The sequence below is a fragment of the Hyla sarda genome, chromosome 2 (assembly GCF_029499605.1).
Source record: "Hyla sarda isolate aHylSar1 chromosome 2, aHylSar1.hap1, whole genome shotgun sequence".
Classification (NCBI taxonomy): Eukaryota; Metazoa; Chordata; class Amphibia; order Anura; family Hylidae; genus Hyla; species Hyla sarda.
The window spans coordinates 335,598,225-335,624,703 of record NC_079190.1 but is presented as its reverse complement, the minus strand read 5'-3'; the positions used below and the strand labels follow the sequence as shown (position 1 = coordinate 335,624,703).

The 26,479-nt window shown below is 44.5% G+C and overlaps 1 protein-coding gene across 2 annotated transcripts; it reads right to left on the bottom strand.

Moving 5' to 3' along the window:
- Positions 1-26,479, bottom strand: FAM72A (family with sequence similarity 72 member A). 2 transcript variants are annotated; one of them, XR_008888885.1, is made up of 5 exons: positions 26,324-26,479; positions 21,440-21,517; positions 21,214-21,338; positions 4,735-4,899; positions 1-2,373 (listed from the first exon to the last, which is right to left on the bottom strand). XR_008888885.1 is itself a non-coding variant. In XM_056558020.1 (4 exons), the coding sequence occupies exons 1-4, from the start codon at positions 26,473-26,475 to the stop codon at positions 2,273-2,275; spliced, it is 456 nt and encodes a 151-aa protein (XP_056413995.1). In that variant the 5' UTR covers positions 26,476-26,479; the 3' UTR covers positions 1-2,272. The 2 variants fall into 2 exon arrangements, 1 of the variants encoding a protein (XP_056413995.1); XM_056558020.1 differs by lacking the exon at positions 4,735-4,899.

Below are 26,479 nucleotides of genomic sequence, written 5' to 3'. Positions count from 1 at the left end.
TACCTCTGATGAAAATTACAGGCCTCTCATCTTTTTAAGTGGGAGAACTTGCACAATTGGTGGCTGACTAAATACTTTTTTGACTCACTGTATGTAATACTGTATAGGTGTCATTTTAATCGTATTGACCCACAAAATAAAGATACTGGCCTACATTTATCAATCAGCCTGAAACCCTAATTGTCTAATTTTTCCTACAGCAACCAGTCACATCTCAACTTTCATATCTTAACAAGCTCTAGTAAAGTTGAGTTGTGGTTGGTTGCTGTGGCAAAAACCAGACAATTTAGGTTTCAGGCTGATTCATAAATAAAGGCCACTGTGTCCGTTTTAACCATAAAGTGCACTGCGTACAAACAAAACCCCAAAAGTTACAAAATTGAGAGGCTTTTAAGATTTTCAACCACATATATTTTGTTCATTGCACTGAACATTTTATGGTAAAATAAAAGGGGTCATTACAAAGTACAATTGGTTGTTCAAAAAACAAGCTCTCATATGGCTCTGTGCACGGAGAAACAAAAGTAAAGTCTTAAAGGAGTACTGCAGCCATAGACACTTATCCCCTATACGCAGGATAAGGGATAAGTGTCTGATCGCGGGGGATCCGACCGCTGGGACCCCCCGTGATCTCCTGTACGGGGACCTGGCATTATCGCAGGTCTGCGCAGCTAATGCGTGTGTCGTCAACCTCAGTGAGCGTCAACAAGCCCCGTCCATACAGCTCTATGGGAGAGGCGAGGATGCACGAACTATGCATCTCCGCCTCTCCCATAGAGATACATGTAGGAGGCGTGTCGGGCGTGGGGTCATGCTGCGGCCGACGTGCATCCTGCATGGGAGAGCCAAGGCCCCATACAGGAGATTGCCGGGGGGCCCAGCGTTCGGACCTCCCCGTGATCCGACACTTATCCCCTATTCAGCGGATAGGGGGATAAGTGTCTATGGCTGCAGATCTCCTTTAAAAGGTGAAGGAGGAAAAAAATGAAAATGCAAAAATGAAAATTGGCTATATCCACAAGGCCAAAACCCATTGTGTCCCTAAGGGGTTAAACCACTTTCACACTTGACTGATAGACATGCCTCTATGATGCACTTGAAGACAATTTGGCAAGTTGAAAGACTGTGATTAAGGGTGCATCATCAAACTGAGAGAAGCAGGATGGTAATTTTGATCCTGGCCAATCTGACCGAGCTGTTAGGAGGTCATACACATTCGGTAGCTGGTCCAGACAGACCACCAGTAGAGAGGATTAATTATTCAGACAACACTTCCCCAGTTTCCTTGTCTTCCATCCAAACATAGGTGGCACCCTCATAACACACCTCTTTCTCTGTCTAGATTAGGCACTTAGCAGAAGGAAATATGGTGTCACGGCACCTATTAAGTGTTACACTTTTGCCAGGCAGCCACTGTCTCTTCTTTTCAGAAGCGTTGTGAGCGAGAAGCCTTGACTGCTACAGACTGGAACTGTATCATCTTCAGTGATAAATCAAGGTTTTGTTTGGGATTCAGAAACATTGGAGTATGGAAGCCTAGCAGCGAGAGCTTCAATCCTGTCTTTGCTATGGAGAGATACCTTGGCCCAACTGCCAAGTGTTATGATCTGGGGAGTCATTCCATACAGACCCTCCTACTCCATAGTAGTGATAGAAGGGACCCTCAGAGCTCAGCAATATGTGCATGGCATCCTTTACTCATGTGCTGCCTCTAGTGGAAGAGCTTCCAACTGGCATTTTTCAGCAAGATAATGCTTGCTCACACTTTCTTGACCTGCTCTTTCGCCAGATGTATCCTCATTCACGCATTTCTAATACCAGCTGGGATGCTTGCTTTGGCAAGATACCAGTGTGCAGAATCTACTGGCTATAACATCTGTAGGTAAATGTGCTGCGGTATGCCTCCATGCCCAACTATAGACCATATCTCATCTTTCATCAAGGTTAAAGGTGGCCCAACGGTGGACTAGAGCTTCCTTGCAATTGCACAGTTTCACCAATAAACAGATCCTTTCGCTTTATTGTAATTACTTACATAGATCATCAATACATTTATATATAATGTTTCATTCTATTCTAACAACTTTTTGTTTACTTGGGAACAGACTCCAGTGTATTGTTGTCAATAAGACACTGCTAGCATAAAGCTTTTCTCCTTTTGTCTCTGTTTTGCAAATGTTTCCAGAACCGTAAAGCACTGCAGAATATGTTGGTATCATATAAATAAAAAAAATACGAATAGGCCAGATTCCAGTCTCCTGCAAAGAGAACCTCATCTGAGATAAATCTCATGCTCATCGTCACACGGGCTTAATAAGCCTTCCTGTTTTTCATCTGTGTCTGGTAGATCTTTCCATAGCAGTATGTACTTTCCTGGAAAACACAAGGGATGCAGAAGCAAATGTCTATTATTACAATCTACAGTTATGAAATAATTAAATCAAAATTATGTAATAGTAAAAACTCCATTCATTTGGACGCTTCCTAGCAACAGGTTTCGAATCTGTACAGGATTCTTTGTCAGGCAAATCAGGCTCCTGATGTTTGGCAACCACACCTTTTACTTGTAAACCAGTCCTAAGGATCATGAAGAGTGAAAAATGGATAAATAAATAGAGAGAAAAGGATGATATCCAGTAGGGGTGTAAGAAAAAAATAAAATCGATTCACTCGATTATTGCGATTTTTCATTTGGCGATACCGTATCGATTCAAAATATTTTTGAATCGATCTTTTTAGGGATGTGGAATTCGTATCTCCCGACGCCAGGGAAATGCAGTTCCGGGCAGGTGAATTTTTCCGGCTCGTGCAAGCAGGCCCGGACTCTGGGTGTATGGAGCGGGCTCCCGACTCATGCCCGCTCCGTACTCTGCGGCCCCCGGCTGATTTCATGCGGCGCTCATCAGTCTGTATGGAGCGGGCTCCGGACTCCTGCCCACTCCATACTCTGCAGGCCCCGCGGCTGGCTATTAACCCTTTAGATCAGCTTTGACAGCTGTGAATGCTCCATGGTGGGCTAGTGGGGTGGATCGCCCCCGCAGCGAGATCGCGGGCAATCCACTGTGGAGGTAGCCGGAGGGCTTACCTCTGCTTCCTGCTGTCCCATGGCTCTGTCATTGATAGAGCCTGGCTGGACCAGGCTCTATCAATGGATCACAGAGCAATGAAGTTAAATAGAACTCTATTCATCTGTCTGAGGAATCTAATGATTCCTCCTAAAAGTCTAATAAAGTGTATAAAAAAAAATTTAAATTTTTTTTAAATAAAAGTTTAAAAGACACACATTAATCCCTTCCATATTAAAAGTTCACATCACCCCCTATTCCTATATAAAAACATGTAAACATAATAAAAACAAACATATTTGGTATCACTGCGTGAGTAAAAATCGCAATATATCGTTTTTGAGACAGAATTGGGATATATGGCGATATATATCGTTTCGTCATACGTGTATCGCGATACGTATCACCAGATTCTTGTCAATTCACACCCCTAATATTCAGTGTGAATGTCACGGTAAAGGGTTGTAAATCAGTATTCTGGACCTAAGATATGGCTAATTAAATGTACAATATTTATTATACATAAAATAAAATGGCAACCCGCTACTATCCAAGCAGGGCCCTTCCTATGGAAGTAGTAAGATGATAAAAATTACAAATAAATATGATCACAAGTGTTAAATGGAATAAAAACAGAAATGGAATATAATAAAACCACCTAAGGAATCACATGTCCAAAAGTGTTTTATTCCATTTAAAGGGGTTATCCACCATAAGGTGATTTTAGTACCGTACCTGCCAGACAGTAATGGACATGCTAAGGAAGGATCTGTGCTTGTCTTGGAGCTAAATGGCTATGTTGTGAGATTACCATAACATTGTGGCTAGCTTTTTGTGAACTGGTATTTCCTGTTTCAGTTTTCTTCTTTGCCTACAAATCCCATAATTTCATGTTCCTCCCTCCCTCCCATCAGCCACCCCACCCATTGAAACATAAATGAGCTGCATCCATTCAAAAGACCTGTGGTTTTCAATCAGGGTGCCTGCAGTTGTTGCATTAGTTGCAGATTGATCTCTCTCCCACCAAGTGATCCCTCCACCCATTGAAGCAGACAGGCTCCCTGTTATCATCTGACTAGTGAGTCAGGTCTTGGCCGCAACCTGGGAAAAATCTGAGACAACTGTATGCTGTTAAAAATAAATATTGGAGTGAAAATCACATAAGAATTGTGAGAAAACAGTCACACACAGGTACAGACACTATATTATGAACTACAGTAACTTTACAGCCCCTGTAGCATAGTCAAATGAAAACAATTCCTGGAATACCCCTTTAATACTAGGTGGTTTCCTTATAGGTGGTTTTATTATATTCCATTTCTGTTTTATTCCATTTAACACTTGTGATCATATTAATTTTTATCATCTTACTACTTCCATAGCAAGGACCCTGCTTGGATAGTAGCGGATTACCATTTTATTTTATGTATAATAAATATTGTACACTTAATCAGCCATATCTCAGGTCAAGAATACTGATTTACAACTTTTTACTGTGACATTCACACTGGATATCATCCTTTTCTCTCTATTTATCTATCCATTATTCACTCTTCAAGATTCTTTGAGGACTGGTTTACTACATTTTATTCAATTTTCGGTCTATTTAGGGTTTAGATTATACCAGTTAACCTTGGGAACGTTCCTCTGGTTTAGTGAGCTACATCACCTCTTTATCCATTTCGAAGTATGACTTTGCTGAATGCAGACAGCAGCTGTTCTTTTCTCGACCTCCTTCAGCTTTTGCTATCAGTACTGGGTCGCTGCTGTGGTCTAGGTTACTTTACTACTTGCAGTGCTGCATCACCAGGCAGTAAAGCTGAGAAAAATGGTTCTGCAATAATATCAGGTTGACAAATGTTCCTAAGAATTCAATCGGCCTGAAAGTCTGTAGTAGAAGATGGGGATTAATACTAGGCAACTTCCAATATTATATAATGAAGTTCAATACCTATAGATGAAGAGCTAAACTTTGCCTCTCTGCCATTTTTACTCACCTCGAATACCAACCAATTTATATCCTTCCATCCAGTAACTACAAAGACTGCAATGTTGGACATGTTTTTAAATACAGTGGTCCCTCAAATTACAGCGACCTTATAATTAGAGATGAGCAAACTTTTGAAAAATTCGATTCGGCCGATTTGCCGAATTTTTCGAAAAAATTAGTTTCGATACGAATTTATTTGCGGCAAATCTATATTAAAAACGGCTATTTCTGGCCTACAGAGAGCCTCAATAGGGGTGTAGAACACTTTGCTGTGTTCTAACACGCATATGGAGTGTGCTGGGGTAGTGAAATAATACTGTTATTCAGAATGACATGCAGATTACCGGCATTGCTTTTAGAATCACTGCCGCAGAGCGGCACAATGACAGAGCCTGGAGGTGGCATCAGTATGAAGAGACCATATAGTGACTGAATGACATAGCGTGGAGGTGTTGGCAGCATGAGGAGACCATATAGTGGCTGAATGACACAGCGTGGAGGTGTTGGCAGCATGAGGAGACCATATAGTGGCTGAATGACACAGCGTGGAGGTGTTGGTAGCATGAGGAGACCATATAGTGGCTGAATGACACAGCGTGGAGGTGTTGGCAGCATGCGGAGACCATATAGTGGCTGAACGACACAGCGTGGAGGTGTTGGCAGCATGAGGAGACCATATAGTGGCTGAACAACACAGCGTGGAGGTGTTGGCAGCATGAGGAGACCATATAGTGGCTGAATGACACAGCGTTGAGGTGTTGGCAGCATGAGGACACCATATAGTGGCTGAATGACACAGCTTGGATGAGGCTGAAGCATGAGGAGACCATATAGTGGCTGAATGACACAGCGTGGAGGTTTTGTCAGCATGAGGAGACCATATGGTGGCTGAATGACACAGCGTGGATGAGCCTGAAGCATGAGAAGACCATATAGTGGCTACATGACACAGCGTGGAGGTGTTGGCAGCATGAGGAGACCATATAATGGCTGAATGACACAGTGTGGAGGTGTTGACAGCATGAGGAGACCATATAGTGGCTGAATGACACAGTGTGGAGGTGTTGGCTGCATGAGGAGACCATATAGTGGCTGAATGACACAGCATGGAGGTGTTGGCAGCATGAGGAGACCATATAGTGGCTGAATGACACAGTGTGGAGGTGTTGGCAGCATGAGGAGACTATATAGTGGCTGAATGGTACAGCCTGGAGTTGGCGGCAGATGAGGAGACAATAGGGCCTCACAATCTCTAAGAATTAAAGATGAATTTTGAAATTTCAATTGAAGATGTATGGTACCTAGTGCTACCATAAACATACATAGGTAATGTCCTAGGCCCAGCAGCATCACTAAACCATGTAGTTGCTGAATGACAAATAAAGGAGCAGGCAGCAGCATAAGTACACAAGAGGGGTTCCCAACCACTAGGTGAATGTTGAAATCTCTATTGAAGATGCATGTTAGCTAGTGCTACCATCCAAAAATGTAAGGCTTAAGCCAAGCAGCATCACTAAACCATGTAGTTGCTGAAGACAGGAGGGTTTCATAACCCCTAAGATTGAAAGATCAATGTTGAAATCTCTATTAAGCATGTATGTAAGCTAGTGTTAACATCCAAAAATTTAAGGACCAAGCACAGCAGCATACGTAAGCCAAGTAGTTCCTGAAAGACACAGTCAGGACACAGTACTCAAGAGGGTTTCATAACCCCTAAGATTGAAAGATCAATGTTGAAATCTCTATTGAACAGGTATGTTACCTCGTGCTATCATCAAAGAATTTAAGGCCCAAGCCCAGCAGCATCACTAAGCCAAGTAGTTCCTGAAACACAGCCTGGAGCAGGCATCAGCATGACTTTACAAGAGGGCTTCACAGCCCTTAACATTAAAATGTTAATGTATAAATCTGTATAGAAAATGTATGTTAGCTAGTGCTAACATCAAAAACTTTAGGCACAGGACAAGCAGCATCACTAAACCATATAGTTGTTAAAACACACAGCCTGGAGTAGGCATCAGCATGAGTTTACAAGAGGGCTTCGCAACCCCTAACATTAAAATGTTAATGTTGAAATCTGTATAGAAGATGTATGTTAGCTAGTGCTATCATAAAAAAAATTTAGGCACAGGCCCAGCAGCATCACTAAACCAAATAGTTGCTGAAACACACAGCCTGGATCAGGCAGCAGCAGAAGTACACAAGAGGGCTTAATAATCCCTAACATTAAAAGGTGAATATTGAAATCTGTATAAGAGATGTATGTTAGCTAGTGCTAACATCAAAAAAGTTTAGGCAAAGGCCCAGCAGCATCAGTAAGCCAAGTAGTTCCTGAAACACACAGCCTGGATCAGGCAGCAGGATGCATACATAAGAGGGCTTCACAACCTCTTACATTAAAAGATAAATGTTAAAATCTCTATTGAGCATGTATGTTTGCTAGTGCTACCATAAAAAAATTGTAGGTAATATCCAAGACAGTCCCAGCAGCAAACAATATATTGGTTGAATGACAGCCTGGAGGTGGGGAAAGCATAAGGAGCCCATTTAGTGTCTGAATGGTACAGCCTGGAGGTGGCCGAAGCATAAGGAGACAAATAGTGGCTGAATGAAACAGCCTGGAGGTGGCAGCAGCAGCATCAGGAGTCCTGAAAGTGACCAGGTGACAGAGTCGTGCGGTGGGTGGCAATACCAGTACTGAGTGATAAAGGTGGCTGGAATGTTTGTAAATGGGGAGCAGTGCCTTAAATCTGTTTGGCACTATCCATATTTGTGCAGTGTTGGTGTAGCACCATGGTCAATCTACTCTGATGCATCTGGCATTGGTGGGTGGAAATCCTGGCTGATCCATGCCTGACTCATCTTCACAAAGGTCAGTCTCTCCACATTTTTCATGGACAGATGAGTTCTCCTTCGACTTACTATGGCCCCTGCCGCACTAAACACCCGCTCTGATGGCACACTACTGGCTGGGCAGGACAGCTTTTGCAGGGCAAACTCTGCTAGTTGCGGCCATAGATCAAGTTTGGCTGCCCAGAAGTCCAGCGGATCTTCAAGGATTGTTGGCATGGCCATGTCAAGGTATGCCACCACTGGCTGGTTCCGGTCCTGCTCCATGTCTACCTGCTGCTGATGAGTTGCTTCACTATGCGGGCAAAGAAAGGTACTCATCAGCGACTGTAGACTCAGGCTGCTGCTGATTGAGCTGGTACTGCTCCTGCCACCCTACCCCTCCCCAGCAGCCATGGCAGTGGAAGGTAAGCGCAGAGGGCCCCCTCCCCCCCCCCGGTCAGACCTGCGAGTGGATGGATAATTGCGCCGATCGGCCAACTGACTACGTAGGATCTCTCTGTAGTAGGTCAGTTTGTCCTCCCTCTCAGTGGGTGTCAAAAAGGCCCCCATTTTGAGCCGGTAGCAAGGGTCCAATAAAGGTGGAGAGCCAGAAGTCATACCACTGCCGAATGTTGACAATTCGGCAGCCACTACGCAAGCAACTGAGCATGCATCGTGCCATTTGTGCAAGTGACTCGGCGGGACTCCCTACCTCCATCTTCACTGCATACTGCCACGGAGTGTCTGGGTCCTCTTTCTCGCCTTCCTCATAACCCTCTAGCTCCTCTAGTTGATCATGCTCCTCCTCTCCTGTCAGATGACTGTCATGACCGCCCATTTCATGAAACCTAAACTGTGCTCCACTGTGCCCCTCATCCTCCTCCAGTTCAGCCCCCACAGGGCTCATGTGGCCGTGAGATGAACGACGTCATTCCACTGCTTCATTTGCTACAACAAGTGTTGGAAACGATGGCTGGTCAGGGCAATGGAGACATTGCGTCTCCATTGCCCTGACCAGCCATCGTTTCCAACACTTGTTGTAGGAAATGAAGCAGTGGAATGACGTCGTTCATCCCGTAATCCTGGCGACTTACTAATAATGTGGTTTCCTCAAAAGGCCTGAGCAAACGCAGGTGTCACGTATGAGCTGCCACTGGTTCGCATTGAAGTTACATAGGAGAGTACCCCTATCCACTTGGATCATCAAGAAATCGGTGATGGCTTTTCTCTGTTCGTACAGTCAGTCCAACCTATGGAGGGTGGAATTCCAACGTGTGGCAATGTCACAAATCAGACTACGTTGGGGGATACCATTCTGACGCTGCAGCTCAAGGAGGGTGTGCTTTGCGGTGTACGAGTGACTGAAGTGCATGCAGTTTCCTTCCCATTGCTAGGATGTCTTGCAAATGGGGGGGGGGGGGGAACACTTCAGGAACTGCTTGACAACCAGATTTAACGTGTGTGCCATGCAGGTCGCATGGTTCACCATTCCTTGTCGCAGCGCAGCCAAGATGTTCTTCCCGTTGTCAGTCACCATGGTTCCCATTTCCAGTTTTTGTGGAGTAAGCCATGCACAGATTTCTTTATGAATGACTTTTAGCAGTTCCTCCCCTGTGTGACTCTTGTCGCCAAGGCAAACCATGTGAAGAGCAGCGTGACACCGCCGTGCCCTGCACACATGGTATGCTGAAGGGCCACAGACTTGTCTGGGCAGTGGAGGCTGAGGACATGGTGGAGGATGAGGAGGCGTAGTCGCACACTGTCACAGGACCAACGGGCTGACAGCGTGGAGGAGGAAGCGGCGTGACCTGTCCAAGTTGGGGTTGTGGCTCAAGGACTGGACCACCTTCTCTTCCACAAAATTGTGCAGGGCTGGTACTGCCTTCTTCTCAAAGAAATGACGGCTTGGCACTCTCCACCTCGGCTCGGCACAAGCCATCAGTACTCTGAAAGGTCCACCACTTGAAAAGGGAGGGACTGCAGCACCAGCAACTTAAGACAGGAGCACATTCAGCTTCTGCGCCATTGGATGAGTGGGTGCATACTGTTGTCTCTTGGACATGGCTTCTCGGATGGATTGTTGGCGGAATGGCTGACTAAAAGTGGGAGGAGCAGGAGCATCTGGAGCGATAGAAGGAGGGTATAACACCCAGCTCCCTTCGGCTGAGGTGGTGGAGCCTTGGTTGGCTGAACGAGGGAGCGGTGTGCCACTGGGTGATGCAGTAGGCTGGACCACTACATCGGAGCCACGATTCTCCCAGGCTGCTTTATGGTGGCGAAGCATATGTTGACGCAGGGCTGTGGTGCAAAAATTGGGACCCTGGCGACATATCTTGCATGTGGCTATGTGAACCTCCTCCGGATGCTTGATGAAAAACTGTCACAGCCGCTGAGTAGCTGATTTTCCCGCCAACAGTCCGGACTGACTGCTACTGCCGCCGTCTCCAGGAACCCCTGTTCCACTACCTCCCGGGAAGGTAGGCTGCCGCGAAGCAGGTGGTCTTCCCCAGGCACGTTTGGCTCCAGAATTTCCACTTCTGCCACCACGCTGACTGCCAACCATGCTACCACCTTGCTGGCTCTGCTGCTGCCTTACGGTCAACCTGCAACTCTCTTCTCCTGATGATGATGAACCCCCTTCTGCACCCGGCTCCAAATTGCTATCAGCTTCATCATCATCAACAAGTGTCTGCACGTCACTGATGTCCTCCTCATGTTCCTCAACAGTGTCTACTTCAGAACCCTGAACCTTGGCAACACCGCGTCACTCTCCTCATCACTTCTTGTCCGCCTAGCTGAGGAAGCGGCGGATGTCTCCTCCACTTCTTGGCTGTGCAGTAGCTGCTGACTGTCCTCTATTAGATCGTCCTCAGTGAATAGTGGAGCTGAACCCACAGCATAAGATACTTCTGTAGGAGAGGGAACAGCATAGGACAGAGGAAATGGGAGGACAGGGACTGCTCCCGGGCCATGCCAACTGAGGGTTGTGTCTGACGAACCCACCAACTGTTGACAGGGGGTGTCAGATGTTACTTGTGATGAAGTGGATGACCGCGTTAACCAATCGACAGCAGCAGATGGGTTGCTGGTCGAGACACGACCGCTAGCTGATAACGGGAGCTCAGGCCTCTCGCTGCGGCTCCTGCCACTCGCCCCTAGTCTGCTGCGACCTCTGACTGAAGGATTTAGGTCTCTGCCATACCTCTGTGCACATTCTGGCACTTCTCTGCCTGACATACTTAGTGCGTATATGAGGGGAGTACAATACGCGTCACTATGCTAAAAACAGTATTTGTCTAGAACAGCAGCAGGTGTGCACTTTTGGCTGGCCTTTCACAGTATCTAGGCCCTTGACAGATTAACAGAAACAAAATAGTACACTAGTTAGATGTAGGTATGTGGTATTCACTGATGAGGGCAGAAAAATGCTCTACAGTACACTTAAAAAAGTATCTGAGTACAACAACAGCCGATGAGTACTTTTGCTTGGATTTTCACAGTATGTAGGCCCTTGGCAGATTAACAGGTAACAAAATAGTACAGTACTTAGATGTACATATGCGGTATGCACTTATGAGGGCAGACAAATGCGCTACAATGCGCCTAAAAACTCTGTATTTTTGTAAAACACCAGCCGGTGATTACTTTTGTCTGTCCTTTCTCAGTATGTAGGCCCTTGACAGATTAACAGGTACAAAATAGTACACTACTTAGATGTACGTATGCGGTATGCACTGATGAGGGCAGAAAAATGCGCTACAGTACCCTTAAAAATATATATTTTTGTAAAAAAACAGCAGTACACAACAGTGCTGCAGCCAAAAAAAGCTGTGTACAAAACACAAAATTGCACTCTGTCACAGACTATTAGGAATGGACTGCTGGTTATGATACCATCTACAGACTAGTATAACCAGTAGATGATTTTTTTGTGGAACTAAGATACTGAATTGCACTGAAAAATTATTCCTGCCTCCTCTGCTAAGGTTTATGAAGTGGATGCAGCTTGCTGAAATGTATGAGGCAACACACAGCTATCTGTCCCTCTCTGTAATACAATGCTGAAGAAAGTGGCTGGGAGGTTAATGTCTGCAGCTGCAGTAAAAATCCTTTTCAGTGAAAAAAACAATGCTCTCCGTCCACGAGAACACTGATGTGACTAGGAGGATGTTAAATGCTGCTGGAATGCACTTTTCTCTGCTATAACACACACAGGCTGTCCGTCCTCTCTCTCTGCAGTGTAATGAATGAAGTGGCTGGCCGCAATATGACTGTCTATTATATAGGGCTGTGACATCACAGGGGTGACTGGCTGCTAAGAGGCTGCATCCTGCATTTGATTCAGGGTCATACTGCCTACTTCCCTTCCCGCCTTGCCTTCCCAGCGTCCCTTGCCCGATGTACTGACATGTGGAACATGTGGATCAGCCATTTTTGATGCCCTGGAGCCTGGAATGCTGTAAAATGGAGTTTAATGAAGTGATTTGCGCAATAGAATCATGGCAATATTCGCATTTGTTGCGAATCGAATATTTCCTGAAATTCGTAACAAATTCGTGTTTGTCAGCTTCGATTCGCTCATCTCTACTTATAATCTCTGAAGCATCCTCAACCATCCTCAACAAACAATGTTCAGATCTGTGATACGTATGAATGGCTGGATGATCCAACACCTATATTAACACAGCTACACTGCCATGTCTGAGTGCACTCGACGACTCACAGGCCCTCATGGTAGCTGCTTGGAGTGGTGCATTGCCACTGCAAGTAGGCCAGGGGGGCGGGGTGAATAGGCCAGCGGGCAGGGCAAGGGGGTCGGGTGGATTTTCAGCAGGAGGCACAATATGGGTCTGCAGCGTAAAATACTATGCGGATCCGTTACCGGTGAGCCTACCCAAAAAGTGAAACTGTCTTTGTTGCCTATAACAACCAATTACAGTTCAGCCTTCATTTCACAACAGCAGTTTAAAAATTGAAAACAACAAAGACCCCTCAAGGAACGTAACAAGGGGTCCAGTGAGCCTTAACACCCCACAGGTGATTGACAAACTATTGTTAAATTGGGATGTAAAAAAAAATAAATAAATACTGGTGTTACCCCAAATTACAATGCTCAGAAAAGAGAGCGCCATTGGGCTTTTGGAGAGAGAATTTGGTTGGAATGGAAGTCAGGGACCATGTGCGTTTACAAAGCCCCCACGGTGACAGAACAGTGGACCTTCCCCCACATGTGACCCCATTTTGGAAACTACACCCCTCACAGAATTTAATAAGGGGTGCAGTGAGCATTTACACCCCACTGGCATTTGTCAGATCTTTGGAACAGTAGGCTGTGGAAATTAAAAATGTAATTTTTCATTTTTATGGACGATTGTTCAAAAAAAATCGGTCAGACACCTGTGGGGCGTAAATGTTCACTGTACCCCTAATTACATTCCGTGAGGGGTTTAGTTTCCAAAATGGGGTCACATGTGGGGGGGGTCCACTGTTCTGGCACCATGGGGGTCTTGTAAACGCACATGGTCTTCAATTCCAGCCTAATTCTCTCTTCAAAATCCCAATGGCGCTCCTTCTCTTCTGAGCATTGTAGTGCACCAGCAGAGAACTTAACATCCACATATGGGGTATGTTCTTACTCAGGATAAGTGGGGTTACAAATTTTGGGATGCTTTTTTCCTGTTACCCCTTGAGAAAATTAAAAAATTTCGGGTAACGCCAGCATTTCAGGGAAAAAAAACATTTTTAATCTTCATGTCCAACTTTAACCAAAATTTGTCAAAGACATGTGTGGTGTTAAGGCTCACTATACCCCTTGTTACGTTCCGTGAGGGGTGCAGTTTCCAAAATAGGGTTACGTGAGTGTTTTTATTTATTTTTTACGATTATGTCAGAACCGCTCTAACGATCAGCCACCCCTGTACAAATCACAAATTTAGGCCTCAAATGTACATAGTGCGCTCTCACTCCTGAGCCTTGTTGTGCCTTTGCAGAGCATTTTATGCCCAAATATGGGGTATTTACGTACTCTGAAGAAATTGAGTTAGAAATTTGGGGAGGTCTTTTTCTCCTTTTACCTCTTGTGAAAATGAAAAGTATGGGGCAACACCAGCATATTAGTGTAAAATTTTACCTTTTCATAAGGGGTAAAAGGAGGAAAATCCCCCCATAATTTGTAACGCAATTTCTCCCGAGTATGGAAATACCCCATATGTGGCACTAAACTGTTGCCTTGAAATATGACAGGGCTCTGAGACGAGAGAGCGCCATGCACATTTGAGCCCCCCCATGCCCCACCCCCCGCTCTGCTCGGACTTCGATCGGTGGGCAGAGTGGGGGAAATTGCCATGAAATTCCCACAAGCGTACAGGTGCGCCCTCAGTCCTTAAGTACCAGGACGCGAGGGCATACCTCTGTCCCCAACAGGTTAAAGGGGTACTCTGGTGATAAACTTTCCAGTAGCAGTTGATTTAAAAAAAAAAAAAATGTTTTAACAGATTTGTAAATAACTTCTATTAAAAAATATTTACCCTTCCAGTACCATTTAGCAGCTGTATTCTTTTTGAATTTCTTTTTTGTATTGTACACAGTGCTCTCTGCTGACACCTCTGTCCGTGTCAGGAACTGTCCAGAGCAGCATAGGTTTGCAATGGGGATTTTCTCCTGCCCTGGAAAGTTCCTGATACGGGCATCAGGTGTCAGCAGAGAGCACTGTGAACAAGACAAAAAAGAAATTCAAAAAGAAAATAATTTCCTCTGTAGCATACAGCTGCTATGGAGTACTGGAAGGGTAAAGATTTTTTAACCCCTTAAGGATCCAGCCCATTTTCACCTTAAAGGGGTTATCCACCTTAAGGTGATTTTAGTACGTGTCTGCCAGACAGTAATGAACATGCTTAGGAAGGATCTGCGCTTGTCTTGGGGCTAAATGGCTATGTTGTGAGATTACAACTTTAACACTGTGGCTAGCTTTTTGTGAACTGGTATTTCCTGTGAGTTTTCTTTTTTGCCTACAAATCCCATAATTCCATTTTCCTCAATACCAAACATCAGCCACCCCACATTTTTCATTTTCACAGACCACTGTTCCAAAAATCTGTCAGACACCTGTGGAGTGTAAATGCTCACTGTACCCCTTATTACATTACGTGTGGGGTGTAGTTTCTAAAATGTGGGGTCACATGTGGGACGGGGCCCATTGTTCTGGCACTATGAGGGCTTTGTAAACACACGTGGCCTTCAACTCCGGACATTCAATTCTCTCCAAAATCCAATGGTGCTTCTTCTCTTCTAAGCATTGTAGTTCGCCCGCAGAGCACTTTACATCCATATGGGGCCTGTTCTTACTCAGAATAAGTGGGGTTACAAATTTTGGGGGGGCCTTTTCTCCTATTTTCCCTTGTGAAAATGAAAAATTTAGCATAACACCAATTTTCTTCATTTTCCCATCCAACTCAAACAGCTTTGTTGTGTTAAGGCTCACTATACCCCTTGTTACATTCCATGAGGGGTGTAGTTTCCAAAATGGGGTCACATGTGGGTATTTTATTTTTTTGCGTTTATGTCAGAACCGCTGTAAAATCAGCCACCCCTGTGCAAATCACCATTTTACGCTTCAAATGTACATAGTGCTCTCTCACTCCTGAGCATTTTACGCCCACATATGGGGTATTTCTGTACTCAGGAGAAATTGTGTTACAAATTTTGGGGGTCTTTTTTTCCCCTTTTACCTCTTGTGAAAATTAAAAGTATGGGGCAACACCAGCATGTTAGTGTAAAACTTTTTATTTTTTAACACTAACAGGCTGGTGTAGACCCAAACTTTACCTTTTCATAAGGGGTAAAAGGAGAAAAAGCCCCCCAACATTTGTAATGGAATTGCTCTCGAGTATGGAAATACCCCATATGTGTCCCTAAACTGTTTCGTTGAAATACGACAGGGCTCCAAAGTGAGAGAGCGGCATGCGCATTTGAGGACTAAATTGGGGATTGCATAGGGGTATTCTACGCCAGTGATTCCCAAACAGGGTGCCTCCAGCTGTTGCTAAATGCTGGGAGTTGTTGTTTTGCCACAGCTGGAGGCTCTGTTTTGGAAACACTGCCGTACGATATGTTTTTAATTTTTATTGGGGGGGGGGGGACAGTGTAAGGGGGTGTCTATGTAGTGTTTTACCCTTTATTACGTGTTAGTGTAGTGTAGTGTTTTTAGGGTACATTCACAAGGGCGGGTTTACGGTGAGTTTCCCGCTAGGAGTTTGCGCTGCGGCGGAAAATTTGCCTCGGCTCAAACTTGAAGCAGGAAACTCACTGTAAACCCGCCCGTGTGAATGTACCCTGTAGATTCACATGGGGGGGGGGAGAATGTCCAGCTGTTGCAAAACTACAACTCCCAGCATGCACTGACAGACTGTGCAGGCTGGGAGTTGTGCTTTTGCAACAGCTGGAGGCTCACTGGTTGGAAAACCTTCAGTTAGGTTCTGTTACCTAACTCAGTATGCCTACATCTGTTGAAAAACTCCCAGCATGTACTGATCGCTGAAGGGCATGCTGGGAGATGTAGTTATGCAACAGCTGGAGGTACACAACTACAACTCACAGCATCTGTACAGTGATCTCCAAACGGTAGCCCTCCAAATATAGCAAAACTACACATCCCAGCATGCCCAAACAGCTGTCTGGGCATGCTGGGAGTTGTAGTTTTGCAACATCTGGAGGGCTACAGTTTATAGACCACTGTATAGTGGTCTCCAAACTGTAGCCCTCCAGATGTTGCTCTGCAACAACTCACCGGCTTCCGTAGTCTGCACCAGCGAGCTGCACCTCATTGCTGCCCAGCCGCCGGTAAGTGACCGCCTGTCACAGCACAGTTACCCTGTTCTACCCGGATTACAGTGGGTGGGCAGAGCGGGCATACGCCCTAGGTCTTTAATGGGTTAATAGACGTCATTTAGAAATCTGTTTAACCAAGAAAAAAATGTTTTCCACTGGAGTACCCCTTTAAGGAGTCCCTAAGGGGATAATGTAGTAAGTTTTATATCCTGCAGGTGGCACTGTTAACAAGCGAAAGCAAACAGTGAACGTGAAATTCTGTAGACAAAAGGCACATCTGTGGGAGAAGTCCGAGTAAAGTTTACACATGTCCATGCAAATTTCTAACAGACAATAGAAGAAAACTACCTAATTGTGTCCTAATAACGGGAATATAGTGCCAGGATTACAGTCTTTTAACAATGTCTTGTAATATATTCACCATCCCCCAGTGGTTGATCAATATTCTTTGCTGTCCTCTTCTTGTCGATATAGTCCATAAGTCATTCTGTCAACATGCCAGGATTTTACTAGCACTGCAATAATGTACTCATCCAATCCAGTGGATCCTGTGCATTCTACACTCCGCAGGACAACACGGCCATATTGGTTTGTACTCTTTTCTACACTCACAAGAACCAGAATAGCAAGAACCAGATAAATACGATAGGACATTGTGTGATGTTGACTTAACCCTTGTTGCTCTGCACAGAGCTCAATTATGTCTGCCAAAGAGTGTGTGTGTCCCAGGGAATGCTAAACATGTGTAACTTGGCAGCTTTCCCCTGAACAGATCACAGGCATGCAAGTCCTGCTCTATCGTCGGTAAACACCTGTATATGGAACATTACCATGCGCAAAACAATGGCTTCTTTAGTAGTCAGTTCGCCGAGCCAGAATAATGTGGGCAGGGAACCCTGGCATTAATAAGGTGCTGATTGTGATAGAATTTAAATGTACACGCTATAGTAGGGCTGGGCGGTATACCGGTTCATACCGAATACCGACATTTTTGGGCTGCACGATATGAATTTTAGCCCATACCGCAATACCGGTTGGGCCCCTCCCCCGTGGGAATGTATTATCAGCGCAGCGCTGTCCCCACATCGGGGAACTAATCCTATGTTACCCGCCTGCGCTGTTCTGCTCCCCCCCAATTAATGATCAGCCCAGCGGGGTACTACTCACATATGTCAAGCACTGCCCTCCTCCTCTTTGTTGGGGGCCGCCAGGCGCCGGAACTCTATACTGTACGCCAGTGGTCTCCAACCTGCGGACCTCCAGATGTTGCAAAACTACAATTCCCAGCATGCCCGGACAGCTGTTGGCTGTCCGGGCATGCTGGGAGTTGTAGTTTTGCAACAGCTGGAGGTCCGCAGGTTGGAGACCACTGCTGTACGCTGTATCCCTATGCCGGCTGCAAAAGCTAAAGAAAATAAACTTTTAACTTACCTACGTCGGCCCTGGAACGCCGGACAGCTGTCAGCCTATCACCGGCCGGCTTCTTACATGACAGTGGGCTCAGCCTATCACTGGCTGGGGCAGGACATCGCTCTGGCCGGTGATAGGCTGACGGCTGTCCTCCCCCGTCCCCAGTATGCAGTTAAAAGTTTATTTTCTGTATCTTTTGCAGCCCGGGCATAGGTATACAGCATACAGCAGTGGTCTCAAACCTGCGGACCTCCAGCTGTTGCAAAACTACAACTCCGGGCATGCTGGGAGTTGTAGTTTTGCAACAACTGGAGGTCCGCAGGTTGTAGACCACTGGCGTACAGTGAGTTCCATCGCCGGCGGCCCCCAACAAAGAGGAGGAGGGCAGTGCTTGACATCTGTGAGTAGTACCCCGCTGGGCTGATCATTAATTGGGGGGAGCAGAACAGCGCAGGCAGGTCACATGATTTGGGGGGGGGGGTGAGAAAATACAGTTATATACCGTGGAACCGCCGTAAGTTAAAAAAAATACCATGATACACATATTTGGTCATACCACCCAGCCCTACGCTATAGTGCAATAAATGCAGCAATACGTACGTCTTAAAAAAGGCCTCAATTTAGAGTAAAATGAAGAAAGTTTGATACAGTGTTAGCCAGTTGAAAAAAGTTTTATTTCTCTCAATAAGAGAAACAAAACAGTGAACAGTGTATAAAATACACGTTTTACTTTACTGCTGGGGGGAAATGATGGCACATTGGCATGAAATACAGGTCAGTATTCCTGAATGTGTGAGCATGGCCCTACGGGATTAAAATTGGAATGCCTTCAGTACATGCGGTGGGCAGGATGTGGATTCATGGCACAAAGCATATTATCCACTGGACCAGCTTTTCTGTAGCCCACTCCCTGTTATAGTAACAGAGCTATAAATGAAGAGGTAGAGAAGCCCATATTAAAGGGTTAGTGATACTCCAAGGGGGAAACTTATGTGTAGTGTCCCAGTATGCAGCTTGGCAGGAAAGGGTGTTGGTCCCACCAGAGTTCTATAGTTAAATTGATTGTGTGCACTGTAGTATCAGATAATATATTTTCTTAAACGAATTGCATTATTATGTGTATATATATTTTATATGTGACTGTACCTTTATTTGAGAACAGTGGACCCCATGTTATCCTTCCTGCCAATGGAAACCCCTTAAGTCTCCCCTGTATAGTGTAGTGGGGGAAGGAGTTGTTCAGCCTAGTGGCTCCTGAGCTACAGTGTGGTTCAGGTGTGCTGTGTGTCATGTGCTCTGAGGAGAGGTCTACTTTAAATCTTTAAACTGGTCATCCTGCAAGGAGGAAATGTCTTCAGTACCTTGACAGGACCCAAGCAACCAGGACTCAATCTTCCGTCTCACAAGTCAGTATAAATCTGTTTGGCGTAAGCAGCATAAGTCTGAGCAAGGCAACAGGGCTCTCAAGGGGTTACGCTGCACTCTCACATCAGAATCTAGCTCAGTAAAGACAGTTATCCGTAACCTGACGTCGGTGTGTTCATTTGGTCTGGCCCAGGAGAAGCTGTCCCCAAACTTCGGACCATGTATAGGATAACAGTGCCCTGGCGTCACAAAGTGATGAGGTATTTCCACCAAAACCAACCTGTGTCACCACATATGTGTATGCGCCAATGTTTTGGCAAAATATTAATGTAGTAAATTACATAATCCAAAATTGCTTAAAAATGACACTCTGTGCTTGTAAGGTGGGCATGAGCTACCAAGAGGGCACATGGCCTTAAACTTATAGACAGGTTTGATCATAGTAAAGCCAATAAAAAGCCAAATCTTGGAGGAATGTATGTCTGCTCATAGCAGGAGTATTTACCTTTTCTGGATACAGGACAATCCAAAATGTGCCAATTTTATTCAGAGACACCTTTTATTCATAAATTCCTTAGTTTTTTTCATTAAAGGAAAACGGTCATCCTGTTTAGCCACTCTAAACCCAATACACTGGGTTATAGTGCGGGTGAACAGGAGACCGATGCGGGGTCTCTGACTAACATACATACCTTCAGTCTGGCGCCCAGTCCCTCTGAAGATCCTCTTCTTTCTGTGCTGAATTGCGCACTGGAGGCGGGACCACCGGATGAATTTGAATATTCATGTGGTGCTGGTCACGTGAGCGGCTTGCATCTACTGAGCACACACGTGACCAGCGCCCATGAATATTCAAAAACACCTGGCGGGCCCGCCTCCAATGCGCAATTCAGCAAAGATAGAAGCGGACTTTCAGACGGACCGGGTGATGGAATGAAGGTATGTATGTTAGTCAGAGACCCTGCATCAGTCTCCAGTTCACCCGCACTATAACCCAGTATATTGGGTTTAGTGTGGGTGAACGGGATGACTGTTTACTTTTAAAGGGGTATTCCAGGAATTTTTTTTATTTTACTATGCTACAGGGGCTGTAAAGTTAGTGTAGTCCATAATATAGTGTCAGTACCTGTGTGTGACGGTTTTCTCACAATTCTTCTGTGATTTTCACTCCAATATTTATATTTAACAGCATACAAAATGACTGTTGTCTCAGATTTTTCCCAGGTTGCAATGCGGCCAAGACCTGACTCACTAGTCAGCTGATGACAGGGAGCTTGTCTGCTTCAATGGATGGAGGGATCGCTTGGTGGGAGAGAGATCAATCTGCAAGTAATGCAACAGCTGTAGGCACCCTGCTTGAAAACCACAGGTATTTTGAATGGATGCAGCTCATTTACGTTTCAATGGGTGGGGTGGCTGATGTGTGGGAGGGAGGAAAATGGAATTGTGGGATTTGTAGTAAAAAAAAAGTCAAACAGGAAATACAAGTTCACAAAAAGCTAGCCACAGTGTTATGGTAATCTCATGACACAACCATTTAGTCCCAAGACAAGCGCAGATCCTTCCTAAGCATGTCCATTACTGTCTGCCAGGTACATACTAAAATCACCTTATGGTGGAGAACCCCTTTAAGACTGGCATATGAGATATTCGATTTATTGAAGTGAACACAGAGCACAGAGCCACAAAGTCACTTTTTAACAAGAGGCCGGATGTTATGCTTACCTGATTCATCCATCCTGTTAATGCTGTACACATACTGGCTATGAAACATCCATAAGTGGCCATTATTACAGGACAATAGACACGGGCGACATGGAGCCACCACGTGGTAGCCGACTTCATTACCACTGTATAAAAAAATCCATAAGTGAGGTAAAGATGAAGTATACTGTATGTATATTACTAGTAGGCAAACACATATCTAAGTACCCTTTTGTTCCATATTTACCATTTTAGGCAGGCTATGCTCTTCAGTTTGCATCTGCATGCTTCCAGATAATAACAGCTCCCCACAAAGTCTACAGAACTGGAGAAAAGAAACCACATTGCCTTTTATTAAGATTTACCTAAATAAATCAAGACTGGAAATAAAGCTATTTCCAATTATAACTTTTTGCTACTTATGTAATAACTCATTGATGTGGGAAAAATTTTAATGGACCCATTAACCTTATCAGGGACCTCTACAAAAAGTTGGATGTTGTCCCTTAGAATCTGCACTTAGATGAAAACAACAAGCAAGCAACACAAAAGAAGAATGTTATCATGACTTATATAAGGTTTGTAGGACTGGCACTGATCTCTGACTGAAAGACAAGCAGTGGTCCAGGTCCCCAAAAAATACTTCAAGCGCCATCCAAGGTCAGGAGCAAGAGTAGTCACCAAAGGAGAATGTGGTCCTGTCCAATAACCCACAGGGACTCCAACAGCGTAGCTGCCTAAAATAAGGCGATCCTCATTTTTGATGGGATAACCCTTATTGATTGGGCGTATTTGTGACCTAAGCATACTTCTCTTATAACCTATATGAACTACTAAGTATACTACAGTTTTAGGTCCGGTCAGGAAACCGCATACGGGTCAAAACTGAGCCGACCGGACTCACCGGTTGACTCCGGTCGGATCATTAAAGTAAATGGAGTCATGGGCTGATCCGGCCGGGGTACGGGAGCACCCGGTTTGCCCCTCCCCCCGCCGGATCCGGCATCCGTATGTACAAAACGTGGTGTGAATGCACCCTTAGCCAGAGTCACCCAAGCTATATAGAAATGCTAAATATATATCTTAGCATAGATGCTCCAATACTGTTCCTTGTGGCTCCCCCTTTTAGACCCTAGACTAAATTCAATACAGTCCGAAATATAAAAGCAACAAAAAGGCGCTCCCTGTGGAGGATCACACGTGCTGGATGGTAATTATACAGAGGGGGGCACAATGGCCACTTACCCGCTCCGGTTGTGTAACCCCATACACAACAATGGACAGCACGTAAGGAATGACAAAATATTCATGGACCCATCTGCAGATTTCCCGTGGAGATTAAGGAGACCATGGAACTTCGGAGAGACCGGGAAGTTTCGTGGCGCTGATCGGGGAGAAGTCAATCAAGGTGCGTACATCAAGATAAAATTCCTTTAATGGTTAAGGTGCAACGCGTTTCACTGCGCAGGCGCAGTGAAACGCGTTGCACCTTAACCATTAAAGGAATTTTATCTTGATGTACACACCTTGATTGACTTCTCCCCGATCAGCGCCACGAAAATTCCCGGTCTCTCCGAAGTTCCATGGTCTCCTAAATTCAATACAGGAAGCCTGGAGGAGAACAGCTAGAAAAAAATATTGTGACGGACTTCTTCACATCTAGTAAATTTCTTTATTTTGTGAATGGAAAATAAATCATCCCTGCTGAAGCATCCATCTGTATAACTTGCACATAAAACTAGTGAAAATGTGAAGGACTCTGAGAAGTCGGCAAAGTGTATTCAGAGCACATACAGGAACGGTGCAAAGTACATACAAGTATGGACTAGCTGCTAGGGCCCTGTTTAGTTGCACTACACTGAGCAGAAAATATACAACCCAAACAATCCCTACCAGACAAATGACACGTGAAACAAAACACTTACATACTGATCACATGCTATTTGCCTGGATGAAGATGATAAACTGACACCTAGACATCAAATAAAATTCAATAGGGGAGATTTATCAAAACCTTTAGGTACATGACACATTTAGTTTCTTTTCTTGTAATTGGTATAGGTCATAAAGTGTTGCTTTCAGTAAAAAAACAACAAAAAACAACAACAAAAAAACACGTCAGAGACCGCCACCAAATTTTTTTTCTTTTAATGATAGTAACACTGTAAAGGGAAACTGATAGGAGGATCAAACGTGTGGGTGACCCTCTAAGAATCCTAACCTGACCGAAAACTGTTCAAGCCCCTTTGGAGATATTACTAGATATGCATTTATGCTAAATAGCTGACATTTCCAAATCCGCTGTCTGCAGAAATAATTAACACATCAGATGTGCGGTCCTAGCAGTCTGCAGAATGTCCGCACAGAGATTTTCTGTGCGGACATTCTGCCGTGTGAACCCAGCCATATCATTGCTGTAGAGGCCACAAGGCATATGCCGGCTTGTCATACAGGAGGTATCAGAGGTAAATACTGATGAAGGGGCGGGTTGTACGGGAAGGAGACGGTGGCGTTATCATTGATAAAACAATAATGATAATTTGTATACATGCATTTATTGTCATATCTACAGAATGGCTAGGCGGATATTGGTCATGTAAAGATCATTAGTCAGAGGGTCACCGCACTATATTCTGTATATTTAGGTTAGTGTGGGTGATCCTCATATCATATAAATTGGTTAAAAATGTGTATATTTTTGGGTGAAATAATACCATATACTTCTTACCCTTAGTGTACCCCCCACTGCCCAGAACCATGTCTTATCCCTGCGGCTGTGTGTCTGTGTAATGGGACAAGCAGGGCTCTGTGCATGTTCCTGGCTTGTCAATCAGTCTACAGTGTAAGGGCAAGCATCCCCTCATGTGGGAACGCCCTCTCCTCCTCAGTAAACTGCATGCAGTATGAGCAACATAAACAAGGGAATAAGGATCCATGAAAAGATTTTTTTTTTATTTTTTTTTTTATGGATTAAAGCACACAGACAGGATCAGCACCAGTGAAAAAGTAAGCCTTGAACATTTCTTTTTTCTATTTACTGACAGGTACATTTTAAGGAAAATACAATACTATACTATTATGCCCTGTTTAAGAATACTGTAGTAGGTTGACTGCTCTCATGTAGTATTCATCCAAATGGCACAAAATCTGGTGCAATTTGTTGTCGTACAAATTTAGGCACACAAGTCAACTAACATAATATGTAAACTTAGCCTAAAAAGTCTAAAGATCCACCAGATTTTCAAACAGCCTGAGCCACTGTTATAAATCTGGTGCCTTTGTAAACTGGCTAGTCTAAATTTACATGGCTCCATAGGAGTGAGAACTCCTGTCTCCACCTCTGTAAGCAGTGATCAATGACTGGCATGTATCTGCATGTACAGTGTGGGCCATTTATATGGATACACCTTAATAAAATGGGAATGGTTGGTGATATTAACTTCCTGTTTGTGGCACATTAGTATATGTGAGGGGGGAAACTTTTCCAGATGGGTGGTGACCATGGCGGCCATTTTGAAGTCGGCCATTTTGAATCCAACTTTTGCTTTTTCAATAGGAAGAGGGTCATGTGACACATCAAGCTTATTGGGAATTTCACAAGAAAAACAATGATGTGCTTGGTTTTAACGTAACTTTATTCTTTCATGAGTTATTTACAAGTTTCTGACCACTTATAAAATGTGTTCAATGTGCGGCCCATTGTGTTGGATTGTCAATGCAACCCTCTTCTCCCACTCTTCACACACTGATAGCAACACCACAGGAGAAATGCCAGCACAGGCTTCCAGTATCCGTAGTTTCAGGTGCTGCACATCTCGTATCTTCACAGCATAGACAATTGCCTTCAGATGACCCCAAAGATAAAAGTCTAAGGGGGTCAGATCGGGTGCCAGCAATTTCGCATATCCAGTGGCCTTGAGGTTTCCATTGATGAAGAATGGCCCCACTATCTTTGTACCCCATATATCACACCATACCATCAATTTTTGTGTTCCAACAGTCTTGGAGGGATCTATCCAATGTGGGTTAGTGTCAGACCAATAGCAGTGGTTTTGTTTGTTAACTTCCCCATTCACATAAAAGTTTGCCTCATCACTGAACGAAATCTTCTGCGTAAACTGAGGGTCCTAATCCAATTTTTGTTTTGCCCATTCTGCAGCACCTGAAACTACGGATACTGGAAGCTTGTGCTAGCATTTCTCCAGTGTTGTTATCAGTGTGTGAAGAGTGGGAGAAGAGGGTTGCATTGACAATCCAACACAATGGGCAGCACATTGAACATATTTTATAAGTGGTAAGAAACTTGTAAATATCTAATGAAAGAATAAAGTTACGTTAAAACCAAGCACATCATTGTTTTTCTTGTGAAATTCCCAATCAGTTTAATGTGTCACATGACCCTCTGCCTATTGAAAAAACAAAAGTTGGATTCAAAATGGCCGACTTAAAAATGGACGCCATGGTCACCACCCATCTCGAAAAGTTTCCTCCCTCACATATACTAATGTGCCACAAGCAGGAAATTAATATCACCAACCATTCCCATTTTATTAAGGTGTATCCATATAAATGGCCCACCCTGTATACATGGCAGTCAGTCTGCTGTAGTCATGTGAGGAACAATAGGCCTGCCTCTGTGAGTAGGAATTGATGACAACGGTGTATCTACATGTTTACATGGCAGCTATAGTGTTGCCTGTGTGTGTTGATGACCATCACAGACAACCCTGAGATGGATTCCCAAAGTGTGACCTAGTCACATTTTTTGCTGTAGTTGGGAAGGTACCTGTAACCTTGTTTCTCTTATGGAAATACTGAAGTTGTGTTACCATTATGTGATTTTACCACAGCTCATAGGGGACCGTATGTCACCATGTTGCCCTAGTCTCAAGACATAACCTGCAATTGTAACAAAGGCATCACGGCTGCTCATAGAAAACAGTACATTAGGTACTGAGGAATGTGTCTTTAAGACGAAGCAAACATTTTAAAAGTCTTGTGCATGTGACAGACAGTTATTTCATTTCAGAAATGACATTAACCTTGGCTGGGGTTAAAATATGTCAATAAAAATTCATTAAATAAGGGTTTTTTCCATGGTATGCATGAAACCAATGGTGTGTGCACTTACTATGTGGGGGGGATATCTGTGGAAAACATCTCCTGGTCTGTTCCTGCCAGCAGCTCTGCCTTCATTCCGCGTGTACTTAGGACCTGCCTACAGAACCGGCAGTGCAAGACAGACACTTGCCTCTCCTTAAAGATGGACACCACGAAGGACATGATG

Coding starts and splice junctions, on each gene's coding strand:
- FAM72A (XM_056558020.1), bottom strand. CDS start 26,475: ATGTCCTTCGTGGTGTCCATCTTTAAGGAGAGGCAAGTGTCTGTCTTG. Junction 21,518..26,323: donor ACAGATATCCCCCCCACATA/GTAAGTGCACAC, acceptor TCTTTTCTCCAG/TTCTGTAGACTTTGTGGGGA. Junction 2,374..21,213: donor TAACAGGATGGATGAATCAG/GTAAGCATAACA, acceptor TGTGTTTTCCAG/GAAAGTACATACTGCTATGG.